Source organism: Podarcis pityusensis (genome assembly GCF_964106645.2).
Source record: "Podarcis pityusensis genome assembly, chromosome: 12".
Taxonomy (NCBI): domain Eukaryota; kingdom Metazoa; phylum Chordata; class Lepidosauria; order Squamata; family Lacertidae; genus Podarcis; species Podarcis pityusensis.
Genome location: NC_138037.1, coordinates 1,832,316 through 1,852,731, shown reverse-complemented (window position 1 = coordinate 1,852,731; position 20,416 = coordinate 1,832,316). Strand labels below are relative to the sequence as shown.

At 45.9% G+C, this 20,416-nt stretch overlaps 2 protein-coding genes and 1 long non-coding RNA gene across 5 annotated transcripts in view; 1 reads left to right on the top strand and 2 right to left on the bottom strand.

Moving 5' to 3' along the window:
* Positions 1 to 1,419: 1,419 nt before the first annotated feature.
* Positions 1,420 to 5,181, bottom strand: LOC308459798 (GTPase IMAP family member 8-like; the record flags this gene model as incomplete). Of its 2 annotated transcripts, XM_080975497.1 has the most annotated exons (4): positions 1,420 to 1,563; positions 2,095 to 2,858; positions 3,559 to 3,771; positions 4,428 to 5,181. In XM_080975497.1, the coding sequence occupies 4 exons, from the start codon at positions 5,179 to 5,181 to the stop codon at positions 1,456 to 1,458; spliced, it is 1,839 nt and encodes a 612-aa protein (XP_080831623.1). In that variant the 3' UTR covers positions 1,420 to 1,455. The 2 variants fall into 2 exon arrangements, with proteins under 2 accessions (XP_080831623.1, XP_080831624.1); XM_080975498.1 differs by lacking the exon at positions 3,559 to 3,771.
* Positions 5,182 to 6,017: 836 nt separating this feature from the next.
* The window catches only part of LOC308459851, a 117,566-nt gene continuing 103,167 nt past the window's right edge, over positions 6,018 to 20,416 (bottom strand). The window contains exons 2-4 of one of the 2 annotated variants that reach the window (XR_013978338.1): positions 8,755 to 9,789; positions 7,437 to 7,548; positions 6,018 to 6,060 (exon numbers count right to left, since the gene is read on the bottom strand). This is a non-coding gene — a long non-coding RNA (uncharacterized lncRNA). Of the gene's footprint in view, positions 6,061 to 7,436; positions 7,549 to 8,754; positions 10,057 to 20,416 lie in introns of those variants that run through there. The other variant, XR_013978339.1, reaches the window with a different exon arrangement.
* LOC308459840 (GTPase IMAP family member 4-like) lies at positions 7,746 to 16,169 on the top strand. The gene is made up of 3 exons (XM_080975577.1): positions 7,746 to 7,834; positions 13,825 to 13,886; positions 14,829 to 16,169. The coding sequence occupies exons 2-3, from the start codon at positions 13,868 to 13,870 to the stop codon at positions 15,545 to 15,547; spliced, it is 738 nt and encodes a 245-aa protein (XP_080831703.1). The 5' UTR covers positions 7,746 to 7,834; positions 13,825 to 13,867; the 3' UTR covers positions 15,548 to 16,169.

Below are 20,416 nucleotides of genomic sequence, written 5' to 3'. Positions count from 1 at the left end.
TGCGTGAAAAGGACAATTGTGACTTCAAGGAAGAATGGGAACTTTTTACAAATTACCTAAAAAGACAACAAAATGATCTGAACTCCTTGGCAGGTTTTGAATAAGCATCCAAATATTTATTAGTTGAACACACGATAGATAAGGCAAGGATATGTACAATTTTATAACATGCAGAGAACAATATGTGTAAAGAAATCAGAGAGGGGAGCTGAGGGAAGTCCCTGGGGGGGGGAGAGGGAGGGGGGAAATGGGGAAATAATGTAATTGATTATGTGGATTGATGATTGGTTATGTTGAAATTGTTTCATTAAAATATTGTTTTTTAAAAATAAAGTAAACCTTCCCACAAAATCAACCCCCACTGTGTTCAGCTTACATTTAGGCCAACAGCCTATGGAAAGGTTATCAGATGGAATACAGAATAGCAGGAAAAGTGAATTGGGTGACAGTGAGAATGGAAGAAAACCAGGAGAAATATACCATAGCAGGGCTTTGCCACAACACTCAATACGCCTTTTGATAAGCTGCCATGACAAAACCGGGACTCAGTCAGAGGAGTGAGGAGATCAGTGTAAACACACTCCCCCCCCCCCCAGTTCTTCCGGGGTCCTTGAAAAGGTAACTCAGGAGCATTTCTCAATCTGTGTTACCAATGAGAGGAATCAGGAGAAAGTAGGAGTCATGTCAACTTATTGAGAGGGGAGGGGGAAAGGAAATGAGAAGCATCAGGTGCGCAGTGGATACCAGGTGTCCGTTGCTGAGGCAGAAAGAGCTAAGTGATCTCGGGAAGGGAAGGGATGTTCCAGCTGCCTTGGAGCCTGGCCTCATAGACCAGCAGCTGCCAATATGTTTCCCAGGGGCACAATTGTGCCTCGACACCTTCCCCTGGTGCACACAAACAGCCACTGAACTCCCAATGCCCACTGCCAGGGCCTGAGAGGGTTTTAGAGGCTCCAAGCATTTAAAAGATGTTAGCGCCCCCATATATATCCAATTCAACATATGAACAATAAGCTTATATTGATGGCCACCAACATGGATGACTTTAAAACAGGATTCTTGATTTATTTACCGCACACTGGGCTTGTCCACCCTTTCAATCCCGTCCCTAGAAAGCACCGGTCTGAGAGGTCCCCCCCGCCTTTTCACACTCCTCTCCGATGGAACACCCCCTCTTCTGCTCTAAATCAGAGCAAACATCAATCCTTAGGAAAGATGGTTGACATTTGCTCCAACTGAGCGCCAAGGAGAGGGTTTCCTGTGGGGAGGCAGAAAAACAAGAGGAAGTGTGGATAAGCCACAGAATTCCCTGGATCAAAAATGTTAAACCCGGCTTAGGCTTAAGGAGGTTGTGAAGGCAAGGGGGATGAAGGAATAGTGCCACGCGGAGGACGTGCAATAATGATGGGAGAACGCAAATTATCCTGCTGTGTTTATTGATGACACTGCTTCCGTTTACATTGGAGGATGAGATCTTCCTGCTCCTCTTTTGCCTTCTTTGGAAGCTTCTCTGGATTTTAGGGCAAAGCGGGGACAAAGGATGCTCAGGGGAGAAGTCGATGCCTGTTGGAAACAAACCCGGGGTAAGTGATTGGTGTGGAGTCAAGAGAAAGGAAGAAAGATGTCATGGAGGAGAAGGGCGGGGAGTTCTCAAATAAGCAAAAATTTACCCCCCTCCCTTAAGCCCATGGAAGGAACCTCAAATGTCATCTAGCCCAACCCTTCTGCAACTTCTCAATAGGGAGCCCCCTAGCCTCTGCTTAAAACTCTCTAATAGAAATAGAAATAGCATTCTTGTTGAGATTAAATAAAGGGGGGGGGACTATGTGTGCCACCTTGAGTCCCACGGATATAAAGGTGGGATATAAATGCATTAAATTAATAAATTCTTGCCCAGGACTATAAATTTCTTCCTAATGTTTAGTCTAAATCATTTTTCGTTTTACTTTGGAGCTGCTTGTTCAGCTCTTACCCTCTGGAGCAACCGAAAACAACCCTGTTCCACCCTCCTTTTCCAAGCTGGAATTTGTCTACCATGTAAGTCATCAGCAATTGGAAAAGACAGGGGCCCCATTCTCATTCTTTGTACCCTACCTTCTTTGATTTCTTCTTCTGCTGCCCTTCAGGGATTTCTCCAGCATTCATTTCATCTTCCACTGGTTCCCCTGCTGCTGTCTGCTTTGAGGTCTCCCCAGGATTCCTTCCATCTGACCTCAGTGACATCTCCATTGGACGCGGCTTGAGATACGGCTCGTCCCCGTTCTCCTGAACCACCTTCTCAATCAGAGACAGCAGCTCTTCCGCCTGGCTGGCCCTTTCCTCTCCCGTCCCTCTGTTGTTGAAAGCGCAGCAACGGCCCTTGCATTTCCTCACCAAATCCTGCAGGACTCTGTTTCCAGACAGCCCTATGTACTCCCGTAGGCTTTCTGTCTCTAGGTCTTCTTTGCGGGTGAACAAGACGATCATGTACTTTGTGGCCCCTGGGCCAAAGACCTCCTCCACCCTCTTCACGGCCACAGCGTCTTCCTCGGTGAAACGACCGGCCTGCGTCACAAACACCAGGGCGTGGGGACCTGGCTTACAAAAAGAGAGGCACCTCTGGACTTCCAGAATACCATGCTGTGTTTGAGCATCAAAAATGTCTGGAGTGTCAATGATGACCACTTGTTTCCCCTTCCACCTCTCTGCTCGGACCTCTCTGCTGTAAGTCTCGGTCACTGGCTTCGGGGAGAGTTTGGACTCAAAGGTCTTCTTCCCCAGAAGGGTGTTTCCTGTGGCACTTCTCCCTCCTCCCGTCTTCCCGACAAGAACAACCCGCAGTTCGGAATCCTTCTGGGAGAGACTCAGGTTCCCAGGCTCTGTTGGGAAGGAATAAAGGATGTTCATATAACTCACACTTTCCTTTCCTCCATGCTTCCCAGTCCCAGTCCTCAGGTTATAGCTTGGTGTCCAATGACCTGGTCTTGGTTTCCACAAGAAAACCTGCTCTTTAAAGATGAATCAGAGCAAATGTCAATCCTTGGGAAACCAAGTTACAAGTTACAAGGAGTTACAAGTTACAAGTTACAAGAAGTTACAAGTTACAAGGAGGAAATTCCAACTAAACAGCAGGAAAAACTTTCTGAGGGCAAGAGCTGCTTGACAGTGGAACGGTCTCCCTTGGGAGGTGAGGGGCTCTCCTTCCCTGGAGGTTTTTAAGCAGAGGTTGGATGACCATCTGTCATGGATGCTTGAGCTGAGATTCCTGCATTGCAGGGGGCTGGACTAGATGACCCTTGGGGTCCCTTCCAATTCTATGATTCTATGGCATTTGCTTTGATTCAGCTTTAGACAGTCGGTTGTTGTGGGGAAAGCTCACAGCAAAAACCAACCAACCAACCAAACAAATGAACATTCTCAGACACAGAGTTTCAAATCATGGATGTGTGCCTGGAATGTGGTGGGTAAAATGTAAGTGTGGATAATCTCTCAGTGTCAACTGAAACAACATTCAGGGCTGTCTGAATCTTTCTGGTCCCCATTTAAGGTGTTATCCATGGCTCTCAAGGCTAAACTGACCTGGGACCAAAGGGTTCCTTGGAGCACTTCTCCCTCCATCGGCCATCCCAGAGCCTCCTGGGATTGGCAGGGGGTTCCTTTCATCCTGTCCTATTGGTTGGGGAGGCTCAGGGTGCCCCAGTGACGTGGTGTGGCCAGGCCTTCCCAGTGGTGAGGATGCAATTGTGGAGTCTCTTCCCCGGGCGGCATCAGAAGCTATCCAATACGGACTTTCTGAAACAATAGTCAAAGCAAAACAACCATCCATTGAAATCCACATTTCTCTGAATTTATTAGTGCAGTTTTCCAGCCAAGTAAGGTGTACTAAAATGCATATACTAGAGTATATGCTGAAATGTGGAGAGCTGTGCTTAATAATTGGGGAAAGTGAGAAGGAGAGAGAAGTCAAAACTTAAGAGATTCTCCCATATGTAGCCAGGAGGAAGAATACAGATGTCCACCTGCCTATGTCCTGGCTAGCACTGACTCCACTCTGGACATTATGAAACAGGGTCTGAAGGGGCTTCTAAGCACATTCAGCCGAACACAATTAGAAGCCACCCCACAACCAGGAGCCCCAATGACCCGGAATTTCCCACCATTGGGATGCTGGGCACATGGTATGCATGTGTGAATCAAATGCCTGCATAGGTCTCATGTGCTGAATTGCATAAAGCAAGCAAACCCTTGCACCCATCTCCATAGTTTGCAAAATGTTAGCAGGTTAGAGAGCCACCCCCTTCTAGTTGCAGGATTCTGCTCTCCTTTGGGCTCTTCCTTGTACAAAGAAGAAGAGCAGGTATTTGGTGGGTCTCTTTAAGGAAGGGCTACCTTGGGAAACTCAACCCAGGGAGGTCTCTAATTGCTTCAGAATCATAATTTGATTCTACCTTCAGGGAATACACTTGGTCCTCCTTTGTCAGTGTCCATTGCTTCTTCCTCTGGTTTCATTTCAGCTGCGCTTCTTGTAGGTCCTCTTGGAAACAGCTCAAGGAAAGGCTTGTTCTGGTTGTCTGTCATCATCTGCTCGATTTTCACCAGCAGCTCTTCCGCCTGGCTGGCCCTTTCCTCTCCCGTCCCTTTGTTGTTGAAAGCGCAGCAACGGCCCTTGCATTTCCTCACCAAATCCTGCAGGGCTCTGTTTCCAGACAGCCCTATGTACTCCTGTAGGCTTTCTGTCTCTAGGTCTTCTTTGCGGGTGAACAAGACGATCATGTACTTTGTGGCCTCTGGGCCAAAGACCTCCTCCACCCTCTTCACAGCCACAGTGTCTTCCTCGGTGAAACGACCGGCCTGCGTCACAAACACCAGGGCGTGGGGACCTGGCTTACAAAGAGAGAGGCACTTCTGGACTTTCAGAATATCATGCTGTGTTTGAAGACGAGCATCAAAAATGTCCGGAGTGTCAATGACGACCACTTGTTTCCCCTTCCACTTCTCTGCTCGGACCTCTCTGCTGTAAGTCTCGGTCACTGGCTTCAGGGAGAGTTTGGACTCAAACTTCTCTTCACCCAAAATGGTGTTTCCTGTGGCACTTCTCCCTCCTCCCGTCTTCCCAACAAGAACAATCCATAGATCTTCATTGAGGTTTCTGGTTCTGCTCTCTGTAGTCTCTGGAAAGGAATTAGGAAGATGTCTGGGCATCCAGGACTGAACTTGTGTGATGTAATATCACAAAAGCAGTCAAACACAACATTTCCTGGTTGCCTAGAGTGGACACACAGGGGATGTTGCTCCAGCCAGGAGGACCTCCTGTCACACCTGATCTGGAGCATCCTCCCCTTGCATGTGACCAGGTAGATGAGCGTGACCCTGGGAGACCCCATAAAAGGGCTGGTCATGCAGCCATCTTCCCTTTTTTCCTTTTGCTTTTTCACCTTGTTCCATCTTGATGCCCTTTTGCTGTGTGCTGGCCCTCAGTCAGCAGCACATGGGCTCATCCCTCACTAGAGAATGAACCCTCACCTTTCCCTGTAACTAAAAGCAAAAGCCTGCCTTCAGGATCATACTGTGAACTGAATGTGAGTAAATCTTATCATTACCTTCTAAAAGAAGACTGTTGTGTCATTATTGTTCTTAAGAAGGAACAAAGGGCGTTTACCAGGAACAATCTAATCTGGACAGGCCAGACTGGATTGCATAACTCAAATGGTTCTGACGAATCCATCAACTCACTTCCTGCAATTTGCAAGGGAATGTGCTCTGCTACTAGCTCGCTAGCATGAGTGAGGAAGGATAATATATAATCATATATATATATATATATAATATAGCCTCTCCTGCTATTCTCAACATTCCCACAGAATTGTTGCCTGGAAATTCGCCCCCTGAATTGCCACCATCCAGGGTCCATACACTGCAACAATTCCCCTAAGCACCTGGGGCCACCTCACCCTTCCAACTGTGGCCCACAAATGGTCCAACCTTCACCATTCCCATCACATGGTTCTTTCAGAGAAGGGTCAGGAGAAGGGACTTACCTCTAACTTCCGCTCTCCATTCATCCATTGTCCAGGCAGATTGCTGAGCCGGAAGAGAACCAGAAAATGAAGTTCATTAGCTCCTGCAAAACAGTATGACTAGTACTTTGCACAAACTCCTCACCATCACCAGAGGAAGCTTATGATGTATACACAACACTGAAAGAACCTCAAAGCACCATATTCTGCCCCTGCAGATTTGGGATTCAATTACTAGGGAGGCAGTTGATGAATTTTTTTACATGCATTGGTCCTAAATTAGGTTTGCTAATTTTTCCTGTTGATAATTTCATTGTTCTATCTTTTTGGAAACGGCTTTGAAGGTGTATGGTTTTTACCACCAACAGGCGCATAAGCATTAATAAATAAACATGCCTAACACTTTGCCCTTCACAATCTCTTGCCAGAATCTTCCCACCCTCTACATCTGCAGGCATACTTGCTTCACCCTCCCCACCTCTCAAACGGTTGGGGGGGAAAGGATCCAGATATTCCCTTCCTCCAGCCAGAGCTGCATCTCTCCCCCCTTACCTGCTTCTGCTGCTGCCCTGGGGGTCCCTGGCAGCCTGGCCTGATATCCTCCCTTCTGCAGCTCCCAGGCAGGTGGGCTGGTTTGGGGAGGGCCCTGAACAGCTGCAGCCACTCAGGATGATGGTCTGTAGGCTCCTTGGGGCCTAGTCTTGATGAAAATACCCTCCACAGATGACCATCTCTTAAAGGCAACTGCTTTTCAGTGGGGAGGGGGCTGAGGCCAACCAGTTCCAGCGCCTCTCCCCCCTCCCCCCTCCAGCCAGCGGACTCTCTCCCACTTGCTTCCTTCTGCTGCTGCTGAATGTCGCCATTTCAGCCCCCCCCCCCCGGAACCTCCCCACTCAGAAGCCCTGGAGAAGCCACTGTCTGTCAGTGTGGACAATACTAATCTAAATGGACCAGTCAGTCTAGTTCAGTACAAAACAGCTTCCTATTTTCTCCATGTGAATTGGGGCAGGGGGCACAGATCAGCAGCTGAGCCTCTGGTTTGCATAGAGATGGTCTCGGGTTCAACCGCTGGCATCTCCAGGTGGGGCATGGCTGAGCCAGGTGACATCACCTTGCAAAAGGAGCTTTGGATGTTCCTAAAAATAATTATAATTATAATAATAATAATTATACCCCGCCTTCCCCAGCCAAGACCGGGCTCAGGGTGGCTAACACTAAATATAAAAACAATTGATTGAAATACAGCTTAAAAAAACAAGATTAAAACACATTAAAACATTAAAATGCAGCCTCATTTCAGTGGAAACTCAATCAAAAACTTTTTTGGGGATAAAAATGTCAAGTCTTCACCAAGTCTAACTATCCAGACTGGTCCTATATGGGCCAGGAAAAAGCCAGGAAAGTCCCCAAATAGGAGCCCCCTAAGACAAGAAAGCCAACGGTACCTTCTTTGTGATGCTTCTGGAGCTTGAAGAAGACTCTCGTGTTCGATGGTCCCTCTGCTCTGCAGTTTCTTCTCTCCCTCTCTGTGGATGGCCGACTCTGTTCTGAGCTGAATACAATGGAGATGGCAAGCATGAGCTCCACCCCCCCCCCCAAAAAAAGCATTCATGGCTAGCAGCCAGATCATGTTCTGAGAAGCCAAAACAGCTTCCCGGAATTGCATATCTGTTTCTATTGGCTACAGGAGAGGACAAAACTGCCCTCTGGGAGGAAAATTTAAGAGGAGCTGCATTTGGTCTCCTGCAGTTCTTGGAGAAGCAGCCAAGAGCAGCAGCAGGAGGAGGAGGAGGAGGAGACCCACACGGAGGGAGACCCGCACCTCAGACGGACCACAGGTTGGTATTTGGGAGCAGGGAGCAGCAGCCACAAGGTCTGACTTTAAGTCTTCTGTATCTCAACCTGCCTCAGAGATGCTCAAGGTCTGCTTTGTTTGACCTGTTGTTAGAGACTGAGCCAGAGCTCTCAGAAGCAAAACTTTGGCTTGCGTGTATAATCATGAATCTTTTCCTTTTGATTAAATTTGCAGTTAAAGGAGCTGACAATCTGCAGGAACATCCTTCTAGGGGTTTTAAAGTTTATTTGTAAAAGAACATGTCCTTACCCCCCCCCCTGCAGAATTGCCTGAAATTTGCAGACATGGAGACTGACAAATCCAAAATTAGAGCTGTAGTGTTTCCTTTGCCATTTTTTTGGGGGGGGGGGTGGTACAAAAAGAAAAAGAAAAAAAATCAGTAGGGGGGAGGAATGGAAATGACTTCTTTTGCCCCACACCAGGGATTTTTCGGAACACAGCTTCTCCCTGCAAGAAAGAAATCTCTCCATTGAATTGGATAGAGAAAGGAGAGGCAGAGGAAAGAGAAAGGGTCCCTCTGAAAAATCAATCCTTCGTTGGCATCTCTTCCCAAATCACTGGGAATCGGGAAAGGGCGGGGCTGGGAAAATAATTCAGGGATCAAGACCTCGGCTCGCCGGTCAAAGTGGAATCTCCCCCTTCCCTCCTCTGTTCTCTCCAGCCCATCTGCGCTCAAACTCAGAGCAAGGGAGTCTTTCGCCAGGAGGGAGAATCAGCTCAGCTGCCCTGCATGCAGAAGGTCCGAGGTTTGACCCCCGGCCTCTCCAGGTGGGGCTGGGGGAGAGACTTGGGCCTGGGAAGCGCCTGCCAGTCAGTGCAGGCGACATTGCGCGAGACGGAGCGAGGGCCCCACTCTGCGCAAGGCGACGTCTGGGGTTCCCAAACGCAGAAAGAGAAGCGCACCTTCTTCTCCGCGTTGTCTGCGCTGTTTGGAGAGAGCAGCTGCGCTTGATGGGCTTTGTGCGCTCTCTCTCTCTCTCTCTCTCTGTGTGGACAAGGGACTCGGTTCAGAGGGGAATAAAACAGGGGGGGGCAAATCCAGCCCCCCCCTCACCCTGCAGTGCCACCAAATATTTCTGGCTAGCAGCCCAGAGCCCTTTCTCAGACGTCAGGGAGGTTTCTCTGACTTGTTTCTCATTCACCAAAAGCGGAGACGACTCTGCTCGCCCCATTGAGTCTTCCGCGGCGCTTGCAGAAGCACCCGAAAGGCAGAGGAACCCCACACTTCCCTCGGACCCACAGCTTGGTGCTGGGGAGGCGTGAGCAGCAGCTGCAAGAGTTGAAGGTCCGAGTCTGCAGGTTTGGGAAGCAGATCAGTCTGTTTTGAAGATGCTCCGTGTCTTTCCTGTTCGCCTTTTAATTTGGGACTCTTGTTAGATATGTAGAAAACGCAGCTCTATTTCCGCCCCCTCCTCCCACCCCCTACAATTGTGACTCTCGAAATGGCTGTAACATTCTTTCCCCTTTCCGTCTTATGAAACTTTTAGGCGAAGGAGCCTCTGCACACAGAGTTACGCCTGCCAACCTGCAGGCAGAGCCGGCCAGGCAGCGGCCCCCAAACTGGGAGGTACCACCCCGTGCTTGGGGGTTGGGAGGCAGTGGGGTTGCCATGGGGGCGGCAGGGGGCGCTGGAGGTCAAATAGCTTTGAAAAGCTGGTATCACTGAATCAAGTTCACCAGCGTGGTTGAGTGAATTAAACGAAATAGTTTTGAATGATTGTGCAATGGTTGCTGTCGTGCAAAATGTTTTTGTGTTACTACTTACCTTTTTTACACAGCAGGTTAGGGGGTAACGGAGATGAATTTATGGGACCAAGAGGGGGTGGCCCAGAAAACTTCGGTTTTCGCACAGGGTAACCTTTAAAGAGCATTTGTAAAGAACTCTGGGGCGATTTTCTTTTCTGCCAGAAATGGCTGCAATCTGCAGACATGGTCACCCTTTCTAAAGGGGTGAAGTCTGCCAATGCTCATAATGAATTTGTTCAGTGGTTGGACTCAAGGGCTTCCGAAGTCTGTTCTCAGGTGCAAAAGTAGCCTTTGTTTCCCCCTGGTCAAAGACCCAGTTTAGCAACGCCCCCCCCCCCCGGCATTTGGGTACATAGACACACAGGCTGGGATTCTCAATGGCCAGGGTTAACTAACACACACACACACACACACACACACACACACACACAGAGAGAGAGAGAGAGAGAGAGAGAGAGAGAGACAGCTGTCTGCTCTAAGCCTAAAATGCTGTGGTTCTAACTGGAGCAAAAGCCCCATATCTTTGAAATTTAATAGTACAATTTGAGGGGGGAAAGCCCCATTAAGTTTTCATGGAGCTTACTCCATGAAAATGTGCATAGGGTTTGTTTGTGGGGGAACAAAAAATACTTGACACCCCCACCCTACATACCTAGCCTTCAGTCCTGAAATAAGTCAATGGGATCAATAATAACCAAAATACAAAACTAACCTAATTGCAGGATTAGGTTTATGCAGTCTGAAAGCAGGAGCCCTTAAGCATCTCTGAGACCCTGATCCCGGGTGGCGCTGTGGGTTAAACCACAGAGCCTAGGACTTGCCGATCAGAAGGTCGGCGGTTCGAATCCTTTGACGGGGTGAGCTCCCGTTGTTCGGTCCCTGCTCCTGCCAACCTACCAGTTCAAAAGCACATCAAAGTGCAAGTAGATAAATAGGTACCACTCTGATGGGAAGGTAAACGGCGTTTCCGTGCGCTGCTCTTGTTCGCCAGAAGCGGCTTAGTTATGCTGGCCACATGAGCCGGAAGCTGTACGCCGGCTCCCTCTGCCAATAAAGTGAGATGAGCGCCACAACCCCAGAGTCGGTCACGACTGGACCTAATGGTCAGGGGTCCCTTTACCTTTTTAAGACCAGTGCAATATAATGAAGCTTACCACTGAGTCTACAAAGACAAGGGATTTTACTAAACTTTCTAGTGAAAGACTGGCTGGCTTAATTATTCCATTAAAATCAATGGGAGGTGAAATTGTTTAACTGGTATCGGGGTCATGAGCATAGCTAAGGGGGGCAGGGGGCACAGCTCCCCCACCTAGTTCAAGTAAAACAATAAAAATACTTAACTGACAAATCATGTCAGTTCTGCCCTCCCCCCCCCACAAAACTCCTGGCTGCCCCGTGATCAGGGTCTTTTCCTCCCCACTCCCAACCCAGAAAGTTTTACACAGGAGACAGAATGGTGGGATTGTTCCAAATGATCCATGTGAGCAAATGCAATTGCACAGGTGGCCTTTATTTGGGCTGGAGATAAGTGTGGTTGCCAAATAAAGTTTGGAGCTTTTTAAAAAGACTTTCCTCCCCGCCCCTTGAGTTGTCCTAAAATAAGGTATTGTGTGGATTTGGGGTCTTACCAAAATGGTTCATTTTTTCAGGGGACACTTGAAGGGCAAGAAAAATGTACATTCGCAAGGTGGTATTTTGAAAATTAAGCTCTGGGAAAAGCAAAGGAAAATGCAGTAATAAAATAAAATAAGAACCTTCCCCTGAATTGAACTTCCAAGCCACTTTATCCCACTTTCAGATTGTCAAGACAGATGAGAATCCCTTTGAGGATGCAGATCTGTTGATCCCAATCCAGTTCTATGGAACAGATCTTCTTGATTTTAAAAGCACTGGTCTAGAGTTCAGTGGGACTTGCACTATGAATACTTTCCTAGCTGCAAGTCCTATTTATTCTTTAATAAGTATAGTTTTATTGATTTCCAACATATAACAATTACAAAAGAAAATTGAAAGTCCATAGAGGCTTTGTGAACCATATTATAAGGAAGCCATTATATAAGGTATGGGAAAAATACAAAGACTTACTGGAACCCAGAACTCCTCGGTGGCTATCTCCTATGGAGGTGATAGCAGTTAAAAGGAAGAATATGGAAATGGAGTGGACTACATATAAAGATCTACTGGGGGAAGAAGACAATAAATTGAAACTGAAAAAATATGAGGAAATTAAACATAATCTGACAGAATGGATCCAATATCATCAGATAAATGAGGTCTTTAAGATAGATATCAAAAAAGGTTTTGCGAGAGAAGAATAAAAAATAGACAAAGAATTAATACAAAATAAGAAAAATGTAATCTCTAGAATGTATGGATTTCTTTTAGAATGGGAGGTAAAAGATGAGCAGGTGAAAGAAGTAATGATTAAGTGGGCTATGGACTTGGGTAAAACTATTCAATTATCAGCATGGGAAAGGTTGTGGAACAAAGAATGGAAATTTATGGCCTGTTACTCGTTAAGGGAAAATTTGTGGAAGATGTTTTACAGGTGGTATATAACCCCTTGCAAAATATCTTAAATGTACAAAAAGAAATCTAATATGTGCTGGAGGTGTAATCAGGTAGAAGGGACACTATTACATATGTGGTGGAGCTGCAAAAAAATTAAGAATTTTTGGGATACTGTATATGAAGAGCTGAAAAAAATATTTAAACACACACACACACACACACACACACACACCATAAGCTTTCTTATTGGACATATTAGACTCAGACATCCCAAATGAAAATAAGAGAATATTTTTATATGCAACAACGGCAGCAAGGATACTAGTAGCAAAAAATTGAAAAGGTGAAATAGTACCAACAAAAAAAGGATAGACTATTTGAATATTTTGAAATGGCAAAAATGAAGGACACAATTAGGGGACAGTCTAACCAAAAGTTCCAAAAAGAGTGGGGAATATATAGAGATTATTTTTAAAAAAAACAGTGTCCCCAAATAAAAACCTGGACTTGCTTTGAATAATTTTCACAAACCACAATTTGCTATAGAAGTATAGTGGACAGAGAAGGTTAGGAATGAAGAATTGAGAAAGAAACAGCTTAACAAGTAGGAAAACAGACCCGCTTTGAGGAGGAAGGAAGTCTATTAGAAATGAAAGAAGAAGAATGGGAAATATAAAGTAGGGTAACATAAGTTCGTGGGCAAGAATTTACGGATTTATGGTTATATGTTCGTTATTTGTTATATGGTTATGTGTTTATTATCTGTTCTCTGTTTTTCTTTTTAGTTTTTGTTGCTGTTGTTGTTATAGTTTAATGTAATGTAACAAAAAGTTAATAAAAAGCATTAATAGAAAAAGAAAGTCCCACTCCCAGGGGTGGCCATTTGGACTGGGGGAGGGGTGGGAGGCAGGGAGCCCAAGAGTGGGCGGAGCCAGAACCACTGATGGGCAGAGTCAACTCTCTCTGTTGTGGTCCCCATCCTCCTCCCTACTGACGTCTACCAAGGCAACTCTGAGGGTGAGGAGGAAGAAGATGTTCACAGCTGCACCCTAGAGCAGAAGGAAGGAAGGAAGGAGGGAAGGAAGGAGGAGCAAGTGGGGGCGGGGTGGGGCAGTGTCCCTCTTGCCCCAATTGACCAGTCTCCATTCTGGGGCAACCGTCAGTGAGGGCCATTCCTGTTTTGCGGGACCTGCCATTTCTCCACAAGACATCCTTTCCTGTCAGCACATACAGGAGGGAAATGGTGGCCCCATGGCTCCCCAGAGAAATGTATCCTATGGAGAAACAGATCAAATACGAAGGGAGCAAACTCCTTTCAGATGCCACCTGTGAGTCTGAGGGGGCCATCATGGCTGCTCCACAAGTCCATGACTCTCATCCTCTGGAGCCTCACCAAAGGTTGAGCTAAAGTGTTTTTTGGAAGAAGCAGAGATGCTTTTCATTTGGTACATAGATATGACGTTTTAGTCAGTGAGAATTTGGGAGTTGTGGGTCTTATTCTGAACATGAGCCAGTGGGGAGGCATGGAACACAAAAAGTGAAACACACACATGATGACCAAATATTTGGGACAGCAGACATTTAGGAAGATCCCTCTGTAAAGTGTAAAAAGAATTCTGTGAGGCAGATTATGGGGGGGGGGGGGGGACACACATTTCTGCCTAATACAGAAAGCTCCCCATTGGCTGATTCTGTTTCCTTTTGCTTCCGATCTAGAAATCCTGAATATTGGCTTGTGAATTTTTCTGCTGGTCTGAATATGGCTGGGAAAAGCACAGGTAAGACTGAGCTGTTTTGATCTCATTCCAGGTTCCTAGACTTTGTTGGATGGAATCAATGTAACCATGGGAGAGAGATTAGCTTGATTCATGGTTTGTTTCCAGACCATATTCAAGGTGCTCACATTGGTGTTTAAAGACTGAAATGAAAGACCTGAAAGATGCCCCCTCTTTCCCTGCAGACCGTCTTGGGTGCTATGATTGGGGGAAGGAGTCCTCTTGGTTGTTCTACCACCTACAAAAGGTCATCCCAGGACCTTCTCTGTGGTGGCCCCATAGATGTGGAACTTCCTCCCCAGAGAGGAGCACCTGGAGCCTTCATTGTGCAGCTTCTGGCAAATGCTGAAGGTGCACCTCTTTTGAAGCTTGAGGTGTCTAACTTTGGCACCCGTCTTATTTCTGTAATTTTAACCTGTTTTTAACTTTGTGTTTTATTTGTAACTTACCCTGGGACCTTAGGGTGAACGGTAGCCAATTATTATTTTAGTATTTTATTTTAATGCGGACCTACTTAATTCACACTACCCAAACAAACACATGAGCTAAAAGATGCAGTTCAATCAAAATATGTATGAAAAAGCATAGAACAGGGGGAAATCCACAGAAATATATTTATATCTGTTGGGAAATGAATTATATTAGGAGAAACTGCTTACAGAAATGCTTATAGTGGGCATAAATGCACACAGAAACATGTATAGGGTGAAATGCGCTTTAAACGTGTACAGATTGTCATGCCAAAAAGTGGGAAACTGAACTTAATTCTGGAGAAATGAGAACCTGAGGGAAGGAGAACTTGACCGATTTGTTTCTCCCTCCCCACAGCTCCTGGGTGATGGAGATGGGCAAGGGAGGGGTGGTGCCCATGTTCTCCTTGTTTCCTCTCTGGCCTTTGTGACAATGCAGAAGAGTTGCTCACCATCTCTTGCCTATTTCTTGCAGAACTGAGGATCGCCCTGGTTGGCAAAACTGGAGCTGGGAAAAGCGCAACAGGAAACACCATCCTGGGGGAAGAGAGGTTTTCATCACTCCTCTCTCCTACCTCCGTGACAGCAGAGTGTCAGAAAGAGGACACTGTCATTGGTGGTAGGAGAATTGTGGTGGTTGATACACCTGGCTTTTTCGACACAAAGGTTCCAGAAGATGTGACTACCAAGAAAATCAAGACCTGCGTGAAGTACATCTACCCAGGAGCCCATGTCATCATACAAGTCATTCAACTGACTCGTTTCAGCAAGGAGGAGAAAGCCGTTGCTCAGTTAATCCAGAAGATATTTAGCTGCAAAGCCAAGGACTACATGATCATCTTGTTCACCCGGAAGGAAGACCTGGAAGATAGGCCTTTGAAAGAGTTCTTGAAAGAGGGAGACCAGGATCTGCAGAACCAGATCGCTCAGTGTGGAGGGAGATGCCTGGCTTTCAACAACAAGGCGAAAGGGCAGGAAAGAGAGGAGCAGGTGGCCGAACTGCTTGGCATGATCGACCACCTGGTCAAAAGGAACAAGGCAGCCCCCTGCTACACAGAAGACATGCTAGAGGAGGACCAAGAAGAGATTGAGAAGATGAAGAGGAAAATACGTGAGGAGGTGGAAAAGGAAGCAGCTGCCAGGGCAGCATATGATTTATTATATTCATTTCGCTCACCATGTAATATACTCTAATAAGTACAATGAGAAGAGGTTGAGAGGATGAAGAGGGAAATATGAAGGGAAGTGGAAAGGGAAATTCATGAAGAGAAGAAAGAAAGAAAGAAGAGGAGTCTGACTCAATATGCAACATACTGTAATGCATCTAGTGAGAATGATCCTATTAAACACCAGAACATTTTCACTCTCAGTAGGGATGTGCTAAAATGCCTCTGTCTGTCCTGATTTCCACTTGTACTTTCAGCCAGTGTTTTCTGTTCCACTGCAACTGCTTTAATTTTGCATAAATCAGCATTCCACTTTGTCGTCTACTTACGTGGAAATGCATATAGTTCTACGTAGTTTGTCATAGCACACAATAGAAACACAATTGATCAACATGTATTTACTTTTTTAAAATATATTTTTATTAGACAATTTCAACAAAACAAATTATCAATCCAAATGATCAATTACATTATCTCCCCCCTTTTTATCCCCCCTCCCCATCCCTCCCTCTCCCCCCCACCAAAGACTTCCCTCAGCTCCCCTCTCTGATTTGTTTGCACATATTATTCTCTGCATGTTAAAAATCATACATATCACTACCTTATCTATCATATATTCTATTAATAAATTTGTGGGTGTTTATTCAAAACCTGCCAAGGAGTCCAAGTCATTTCGGTTTTTAAAAAAAAAGAGTTGATAAAAAGTTCCCAATCTTCCTTGAAGTCACGATTGTCCTTCTCACATAGTTTGTGTGTCAACTTTGCCAACTGCATAACTCATCAGTTTTTCTTGCCATTGTTCTTTCGTTGGGATTTCCTCCTTCTTCCATCCTTGTGCTAACAAGACTCTTGCCGCTGTTGTGGCATACATAAATAAATTCTTTGTTTTTCTTGGCAGGCCTCGTCCTAAAATCCCTAACAAAAATGCTTCTGGTTTCTTTACAAATGTCATTTTAAACATTTTTTTCAATTCATTATATATCATTTCCCAATTTTTTAAAACTTCTCTACATTCCCACCACATATGATACATAGTACCTTCTTTTTCTTTACATTTCCAACATATATTTGACCCGGTTTTGTACATTTTTGTTATTTGTACTGGTGTGGAGTGAATTTCAAATCCACTTTCCACAGCTTTTCCCAATCCTCAAATTGTATATTGTGTCCTATATCTTGTGCCCATTTGATCATAACTGATTTGACCTCCTCATCTTTTGTTTCCCATTCTAGCAGAATACTATATGCTTTCTTCGCATCTTTTTCTATAACCACCTTTTGAAATCTAGAGATTGTATAACTAAACCCTTTTTTATTATCTTCCTTATACATCTCATGTAATTGTCTGTAACACAGCCAACTCTAAAAATGGTCTTTAATTTCCTCATAATCTTTTAATTTCCATTTTCCTTCTCTATATGTAGGCCACTTCCCTTTTTACCAAGCATTGTGGTTGGTAAAATTACCTTGGAAATTACCCTAGGGGCTGATGGGTGAACTGGGGTTTACTGGTATTTTGAAATATATGGTGGGAGCCATATATTCATGTCATATTTGGTGGTAACAGCAGTGACAGAAGATGGTTTTGCTACAGACTGTTTGTACTAAATTTGAATATTTTCCGTTCATCAAGCTGCATGAATTCTCTAGTTGCTCAGATATTAGAATGTGATTCTAAGTTTGGTTCCCTTCACATGCATCTCAGCTGTTCCAGAAACTCCTCCCTGGTAGAAGCAGAGAGGCAAAGAACTGTCCATCCATAATGACTCCAAGGTCGCTTCCAGCAATGTTAGAAACTGAGAAATGAAAGCTAGGAACTCAATGGCACCTTAAACCGAGGTTATGGGAGCAACAACGGAATGTCTAGGTGCGCTTTTTTAATAACAAGAATACAAAGCTGAAAAGGAATAGACTGCGGCTAAAATATTATCTTCATTTTTCACATGGTCTAGTCCTTCCCCTGCCCACCCCACTAATATTCGTAAGAGGGTCTATTCTTCAGAGAGTAGCTGGAAGTCGGGAGGCAGAAAAAGGTCCTCCTTTACTTCTGCTCTGCAGTTTTAATCTGAAATCAGTACTGCGCCCAGAGGTCAGAAACTGCTCGCTGTTTGAATGAAGTGTCGCAAAATGTGAGTTTCAAACACCGGCTCGCTGTCCAAGCATTCTGTCTGACCTGCTTGCAGGAAAGTGCAAGTTGCATGACAACAGGGCGTCAGAGACAAGCCCATACTCCACACTTCGCAGGGGCATTTCTCCTCCAGAAGTCGGATCTTTCAGGCTCACTTTGGGGGGGGGGGGCTGGGGAAATGGCCCCTTTCCAGGCATGAGCTGCCCACCCACAATGCATTTTGCGTGCGCCAGAACAGGGCTAGATTGAGGTTTGAAGAGGCCCTCAGCTCCTGAAGGTAATGGGACCCTTTCTATATCCAGCTGTCCTTTGTCAACAACAAATGGTCACTGTTTTTTGTGTTGAATATATGCTATATGGTAATTTATGGACCTCACAGGTATCTAAAGCCATTTGCACATAACAAAATACGTGGGGAGTTTTCAAAGTAATTGTTGAACTGAAATACAATTAAGAAGTATATTAATAGTGAAATACAATTAAGAAGTATATTAATAGTGAAATACAATTAAGAAGTATATTAATAGTGAAATAATTATTAAGCTCTAACTTAAAATGATTTATTCATAATGAACTTAATAATGCAAACACATTGGCATTTGGGAATAACAAAAGTTCCTTTAGAAACACCATTTACAAAGACTCATCATCTAGTCTCCAGAAACTTGCTATAGCATGAAATAATAATAGGTGTAAATATATGATGCAAACTACTATTAATTAAATAGCAGGATGTAGGCACCCTATATATAGAAAGGAGCAAAGCAGGGATATTTGAGGGAGCAGGCGAGCAGGCGGGGCCCCTGACTTACATCATAAGAGTCTACACAACACACAAACACTGTTGCTGTATGTAAGTTTTATTTTGTTTTTTATCTTATATTTCGGAAATGTGCATCCTTTAATTCCCCCCCCCCAAGAGAGTGGGGCCCTGAGCTATGGCTTGTTGAGCTTATACGTAAACGCGGCACTGTGCCAGAATCTCTCAGCCTTGAAGGTGGATGGACGCGGAGCTCAGCATCCCACGATCGCGCCTCCTTTTGTTCCCAGACGCCCTTCAGGAGGGCGGGGAGCGCGGCGGGTTCCTGGAAGCTCAGCTGAGCGCGCTGCCGTGGCGCGCATCTCCCTCCTGATTCCCTGGCCAGAGGTGAGACCCGGGGAGACCGGGCGTGGGGAGCGCCTTGCGCTGTCCCCGTTCAGCTTGCAAGAGGGAAGGGGGATCGGGGCCCATGGGCGATGCCAAGTCCATCCGTCCGAGGTCCCTCCTCCTAGCACGAAGCCTGCCCAGGGCAGCAGGACTCCTCACGCCCAGCCCGCGCTGTCCTCTTGCGCGAGTCTCCCCGCGTGATGCGCGAGGACCGGGAGACAAAGCGGGGATGGTGGGGCCTGGAGAGCCGCTGCCGAGCCCCCCTGCGCCCCTCCCCGCCCGCCCAGCTGGTGCGCAAAAGCTCCGTCCGGGTGGATGGAAACGAAACCGAAAGTGCCATCTCTGTTGCGCCGCGCGTTTGCGTCTGCCTCCCGCGGCCCCGAAAGGAACTGCGTGTCGCTCACTTTCTCCTTCGTTTCTTTTTTGGGCTCCAAAACTTCGTGGTTGAGATTCCGGGGACGCTGCTCCCGAGGAAACCCATAGAGGTTGCTCCGCTCCCATATTTGGGAGTTTAGATCTACGGATGGTTCATTCTTCTTGCTGTGCAATGCCAGAAGATTAGTGTGCATAAATCAAGTTGGTTTATGTTGCTGGAGCGCCCTGGAGAAGAAGGGGAGCCCTTTTCCAGAGCTGTGCTCACCGGAGGACGCTTGGAGATCCGGGGGCTGCAGATAGCCCAGAGCGCTCTCCAACAAAAGATTCCCTACCTGCCTCTTCTGTTTCCTCATTTCCTGGGTCTCCCTTAGTAAGATATTTCCTTATTCCTCCTTCTGTGTTGTTTTTTGAAGGTGGTGACACAGTAATGCAAAGGAATCTGTTCAGGGGTCCAAAGGATGCTCTGAATCATCCCACTTGCAGGAGGGAAGTGAGGATGGCATGAAACTCTGGCCATTTCCAAGGTTCAGGGATTTTATTTATTATTACTCTGTTCTCTCTCTCTCTCTCTCTCTCTCTCTCTCTCTCTCACACACACACACACACACACCCCTTCAACCCACCAGGCCTCATTTGTAAGTAAAGATATATTGATATATTGAGGTGCTTGGTGCTTCCCCACCTAGACTCAAATGGCTGTTTAACTACCTGTTTAGCTACCGGTTTTCTACCCAGTGGTCATCCTTGGTTAAAAACAAAAACAAAAAAAACCCCTCCTTGACCCTCATTTTTCCTTCTGAAGAACAAGTGGGGGCTTTATACAGCCCCCGTTTGAAACAGTCAAAACTACTGCAGCAAAACTTAACAGTATTTTACAAACTTGGGAGGTGGGTGATCCATTTTTAGTCAGTTTTATTCTGTCAAGACTGTGTGCTCCTGAAATGAAGCATGAATCTCCCAGTCTTTGTTGTGCAATGGATAGAATACAATAGGGTTTGGATATAAATGCAATAAGGGACGCGAGTGGCGCTGTGGGTTAAACCACTGAGCCTAGAACTTGCAGATCAGAAGGTCGGCGGTTCGAATCCCCGTGACAGGGTGAGCTCCCATTGCTCGGTCCCTGCTCCTGCCAACCTAGCAGTTCAAAAGCACATCAAAGTGCAAGTAGATAAATAGGTACTGCTCCGGCAGGAAGGTAAACGGCGTTTCCGTGCACTGCTCTGGTTCGCCAGAAGTGGCTTAGTCCT